This window comes from Pholcus phalangioides, unplaced genomic scaffold (assembly GCF_987345545.1).
Source record: "Pholcus phalangioides strain wild (caught in Gottingen) unplaced genomic scaffold, Ppha-v1.0 ptg000003l_1, whole genome shotgun sequence".
NCBI lineage: Eukaryota > Metazoa > Arthropoda > Arachnida > Araneae > Pholcidae > Pholcus > Pholcus phalangioides.
The window spans coordinates 29,351,400-29,357,399 of NW_028301596.1; the positions used below are offsets into that span (position 1 = coordinate 29,351,400).

At 36.0% G+C, this 6,000-nt stretch overlaps 1 protein-coding gene across 2 annotated transcripts in view; it reads left to right on the plus strand.

Annotated features, from left to right (window-relative positions):
- The window catches only part of LOC149088368 (ecdysone receptor-like), a 198,580-nt gene extending 195,260 nt beyond the window's left edge, over window positions 1–3,320 (plus strand). For both annotated transcript variants that reach the window (XM_089247441.1, XM_089247442.1), the window contains exons 5-8: window positions 1,668–1,903; window positions 2,090–2,245; window positions 2,398–2,620; window positions 2,945–3,320. In XM_089247441.1, the coding sequence (XP_089103567.1) occupies window positions 1,668–1,903; window positions 2,090–2,245; window positions 2,398–2,620; window positions 2,945–3,186 (857 nt within the window). In that variant the 3' untranslated portion in view covers window positions 3,187–3,320. The remainder of the gene's footprint in view (window positions 1–1,667; window positions 1,904–2,089; window positions 2,246–2,397; window positions 2,621–2,944) is intronic.
- Window positions 3,321–6,000: the final 2,680 nt, after the last annotated feature.

Consider the following 6,000-nt stretch of genomic DNA (forward strand, 5'->3'; position numbering starts at 1 on the left):
TCATCTTCAGTTTTCTATAGCCAATGATGCTGAACAGTTGGTATTTTCTTGGAATTTGAATCCTCTTATCTCCCAAGTCATTAGCTTCCTTCCATTGTGCAATAATCCACTTCCAAACAATTGTACATACCATACCTGTGAGCTACAGATATAAGTAGGGGGTGGATCTGAGTACAGTTTATGTAGTTATAAACGATTGACAAGCAAACAAATGCGTGAATAAGTGTAGATTTTTCTGCCGTCTTTTTTTTTTTTTTTTTTGTCTGACGAATTCCTCTTAATCCTATAGGTATGCCTTAATGAGAGAGAGGAGTGAGTCTTCTTGACAACTAAACAGTTCTTATCACGGTTTTTGTTGGGGGAGGGGGTTATCAAATCAGTTTCAAAATTGATTTTCCAAACTTTTCACTTACCTGAACACCCTTTGGTCCTGATGTGTTTGGATAATCGAGGTTCTACTGAAGTCATAGAAGTTAATTCCATCCTGCTACCCTTTCATGCACCATGTTTGGCCACTTTTATGATTCTGAACCCACTCTGACATACACTTCTACATCATAGAGCACTGTCACTGTATTGTGATGCAAGTCTACATACTATGTCAAAATCTTCATTATTACTGGCATTTAGGACATTTTAAGAAAGTTTTTGGCTAACCACTGCCGATTGTATAGAAATTTTGAGTATTGCTAACACTTAACACAATCCAATGCAGAATATATAGATATTCAAACAATTAATATTTGTTTGTCAACATCAGCTGGCAGGAAAGATATTAACAGCTTTCCCGCACATAGTGTATTAAGTAAGTCATAAAAGATTTTCATAAACTCTGTCAAATTTTAAAATGATTTACATCATTTTTATAATATTTATTAATATTTCCATTTTTAATACTGCATTGCTGTATCTTTAGCCCTTGAACTGTGAAAATAGTAGGAGACACACCTGTTCATATTTGCAACAGATTTCCCTAAATTGAAAATCATCTGTTAGCAGGGCGCGGTAGCCCGGTCGATAAGATACTCACCTAAAGTACCAACGGATGTTTAGAGGTGTTGCGAGTTTGATACCCGGTTCGTCCTTGTCAGAAAACTTTCCTGACGCAGGGTACAACAAAAACGTGGACAAGACCACAGGAAAAAATAGCTACCACGAGAAGTCCCCCATCGAGGGGTTAGCGCACCAACCCCCTCGACGAGTATAAAAAAAGCAATCCTGCCGTTCGGAATCGCAATAAATTGTAGGTCCCAGTCTAATTATCCCTCGTGTGTAGAATATGATCGTGGTGCGACAGAAATTATCAAATGATCTGTTAGCAATTCAGCTGTTGGCTAAGTTTGTTGCTCCTGAGCAATGGAAACAGTTTCATTAAATAAGGAATAAACTCTAAATTTCATCCTAATGGATAGAAAATTTTTAAATCTTTATTTCGTGTTCATGTGCAAAACTGTAAAAACACAAAACTATTATAGAAAACAGGGATTTGAGAAATGGAATCTGCAGCATATCTTGTATATGCAAGAATTTAAAAAAAACTGTCACTGTGCAAGTCTGATATGATTAGTGATTGCTGTTGCAGCATGAATGTAATTTTTTTTAATTCAATCATTTTTTAATTTTTTTATACGTTTCAATTTCTCAAATACTCTGTGCGCTATTTGAAGGTGTGGTTCCCGAATATCAATGTGCCATCAAGCGAGAGACGAAGAAGGCCCAAAAAGACAAGGATAAGCCAAATAGCACAACAAGGGATAGTGGATCTGATAAGGAAGAGAAACCTGTAGCAAGTCCGGGAGGCAACAAATCTCTGTCTAGAGCACAGGAAGAACTCATAAACAAACTAGTCTTGTTTCAGGAGGAATATGAATCACCATCAGAAGAAGACTTCAAGAAAATTACGGTGTGTAATTGTGAATGCCTTGCATTGATTTAATCTGATACAAACTATTGTGTTAAATTTCTCATTCGCTGTTATCTCGAAAAAATAATTTGTGATAGTTTTATGGTGTTAATCAGATATCTTTATTTAAAGGGGAACATGTATGGCATGCATGACTATGACTGACAATGTCTCATTCATATTTAGGCCTTTCCTCTTGGAGACAGTGATGAAGACAGCCTCAAGCGATTCCAACACATCACTGAAATCACCATTCTCACCGTCCAGCTCATTGTGGAATTCTCAAAACGGGTACCGGGCTTTGAGACCCTTCTCCGAGAAGATCAGATCACCCTTTTAAAAGTGAGTTTAATCAATCAAGTTGTCAATTCATAAATCTGCAGTGAAATGTTGATTCATGTATATAGCATTTATACTCTGTTTTAGTATTTCAGTTTTAGTTTAATTTCAATAATTTGCAGATTTTACTTTAACGAGAAATTGGTTTATTTCAGGCCTGTTCGAGTGAAGTGATGATGCTTAGAACAGCTCGAAAATATGATATAAAAACTGACTCGATTGTGTTTGCCAATAACCAGCCATACACAAGAGAGAACTACAGAAGTGCTTGTATGGGTGACTCAGCAGATTCAATATTCCACTTCTGTCGAACTATGTGTCTCTTGAAAGTTGACAATGCCGAGTATGCTCTGCTCACAGCTATCGTCATTTTTTCAGGTATTTGCTGTTTCATACGTTTTTCTTATTACCATTGATGCAGTTAAATTTTCAGATAATAACGTTCTCAGCATATGCAGGAATAAAGTTAAAGAGCTTGGGGGGGTAATATATGCAAGGGTGATATCATTAATTACATATCAGTCTGCCTCTGTCATTGGCCTGGATCGGGGTCCTGCCTATTAGTGCATTTACATGAAAGCTGGTATTGATATGCAATGAAGCATATTATTTGTATACTGTAGCATCAATGCAAAATAAATGATTACTGTGTTTTGTTATTTGTAAACTTCAATGTTTTGTTTTTCTGTGTCTTGTTTCTAGAACGGCCAAGTCTGCTAGAGCCAAGGAAAGTGGAGAAAATACAAGAGTTCTATATAGACACTCTGAAGGCATACATTGAAAATCATCGGCCACCAGGCAAAAACTATTTTGCGAGGTTGCTATCTACTCTCACAGAGCTCCGTACGCTTGGCAACATGAACTCTGAGCTTTGTTTCTCTCTCAAGGTTCAGAACAAAAAGCTTCCTGCCTTCCTCGAAGAGATCTGGGACATCCAAGAATAGTAGTCCCTATGTTAACTCTCATGGAAAATGTTTCGCGAAAGAAAAAAAAAACCATTCCATTTTCACAGTACCTGCAGCTTTTTCATTCATCGATGCAGAGAGAGACCTACTACTCGTCCAATCTTCATCCATACCAGTGGTCATTATGTGAAAATTGATGGAGATAGAACTCAGCAGCATTTTGATATGTTCCCCCCCTCCCTTCTATATATCTTTCTGCCTCCTCCTTGACATTGTTGGGAAAGTTGAGCTGCACAGCAAGACGAATATTCAAGTTCCACTTTGTGTATGTGCAGGCACCGATATGTCATAGAAGCTACGGTTTAAAAATGATTTTGGTTGTGAATATGAAATCGAAGTTCCGTTTTTTTTTTTTTTTTTTTTTTTTTTTAATTTGGCAGAAGAAACGCACAAACAAGTTACAGGTGTCTGTACACCTCTCTGTGAGCAGCCATAGACTGCATGTATTTCTGTTGATTATTTGTTGGAATATATAAAAAACCTTGCACAGTGAATCTTCATCACTGTGAAACAGCTTGGGCTGTTTTTTTTTCTCCTTTTTTTACCAGTTTTGCCCTGCTGCAAAAAAAAAAACTAGTAATAATGAAATGCATAGGGCACATTATAATTAATTTAAACAGTCTGCTGACGAAGAAGAATTTAGTTAGATTTTCCTTCTTTTTGTCTATTAAAATGGTGGGGAAAGTATGTAGGCCTATGCGTGACATGTGCACAGGATCATATTGGGATGGGGCCATGCTTCATATTTCTTTGAGTACCTTGCAAATTGTTTGTTCTGCTTGTTTGTGTATTTGCATGTTCATTCACTGTAATCAGTACCTCAGAATAAAATACCAGAGCCATGGAATGTATTTCATATTCTGGTAACGCCATCATCAAATGTTCATTTCCTTGTAATATATGTATCTCATATGAATGACAACACATAAGCTATCATTTTTGTTGAAACTTTACTAATCACATAGACATTCAGTTTGTTTTTTTTCCTCCTCCTCCTTTGTTTCCCGGATGGTTACTATAGAAGAAGACTGTTTCTTAAAATTTGTTTGTGGTTTCGATTATCCCCTAGACATGCATGATCTTCCTCCCCTATTGAAAATTGTTCTCTTTAGCACCATTAAATAGGAATTCTAATTGAATTACAAGAAATTGTAGTGAAAATTCAGGTTGAAACTTCATGGCAAAAGATTTTTTTTTTTTTTTTTTTTGTGAAGAATTGAGACATTAGAACTAATAAATTACGGTGCTAGCAAAAATGAATTATTAACATCACACAAATAAAATACTTGTACATATGTTTGAATTTGCTCATGTCATGGCACTAAGCCTGAGCTTTGTGCGCGAATTTCTTCTATTGTTGCTCCCAATCGAATTAGTTTTGTTTTAAAGATTGGTGCTCATCTTGTTTGTCTGGTGCTTTTGTATGTCCTGTCTTGAAATAGTTTTTGTGATAATTTCAACAATTGTATAACAAACATATGCCCATCCAGATTCATGAGTGATTTTTTCTGAAAAAGCTTGTTTAAATTTTAAAGTACAACAGAACCTCTGTTATCTGGTCTGATTGCAACTAAGAGTTTCTTCGTTTAGAGGAAAATCTAATTTATTGGGGGGAAGAAATGTATATTGCATATGGAAAATCTGTTTGGTACGCCATATTGCATTTTTTACATGAGAAATATTCAGATTCCCCTAAAGCAGAATGTTTTGCATTCTAACAAACCATCAGCTAACTGGGAGTGCTATGCTATAAATATTGCCACAACAGACTTTTCCACACTTTTCTTTGAAATCTACTCGATTTTTCTGCAGCACCACCGACTACTGAATGAACGGCTAAACTTTGCTTCTGGACTTATCCCGTTGCCGAGATCTCTTCCAGCACCACCACTGATTACGGTGGGACCTACGTTGCAGTTTTCAGAACATATTGCTTTGGGGTCCAATTCAATTTAAAACTTAAGCAAATAAATTGCCATAAAAAAAATATTGTGCTTTGGATAGCCAACAGAAAACTAATACAGATTTGTGCACACATACTATAGAAATGTAATATATAACTAACAACATTGGTGCACAAACTTTTGCATATGAGCCAGTTTGCCCTATTCAAAGATTTTATCCAGCCTACAAAACAGTTCAGCATTTTTAAACACTAAAATCCAATATAGGACATGAAGTTAAAAGTAATAATGTATATGAAATATAATTATATGTAAACTATAAATACTGGCAAAAATTAGGTGCCAGGCACATTTTATTTTAAGAAACTCAGGATTTATTTGTGTTAGTATATATGCTGACATAAATTCTACAAAAAAATTTTTTGTCTTGATTTAGTGATCATACATGAAAAATTTTAGGGGCCAGTACTATTTTTTGCATGGTTACCTGGGATCAGGACCGTAACTGGGGGAGAACAGTCAGGTCTGGTGCCCAGGCGCCGAAACAGGGGACAGAAATTTCGCCCTTTAACCTCTTCAACATTATAAAGGGTGCCAAAATGTGTGCTTGCCCCAGCTGACCAAGCATCTAGTAGCGACTCTGGCTGTAGTTTATCAAGCCTTGAAAGACTTTTGAATCAAATTAAACATTTGTTTATATTAATTCTATCTGTATTTCACTTCATACTTGGTTCTCAAAATAGAGTAATTCAGCTTTTATACAGTGTCCTCAAAAGTAATTCTGGGAAAAATATGGTCTGCAAATCGAGAAATTTGTGCATCAATGACTTACAACATAAAAGACCTGGATTTCTGTAGGTTATTTTAAGGAAGGTCAAATAATAGAGGC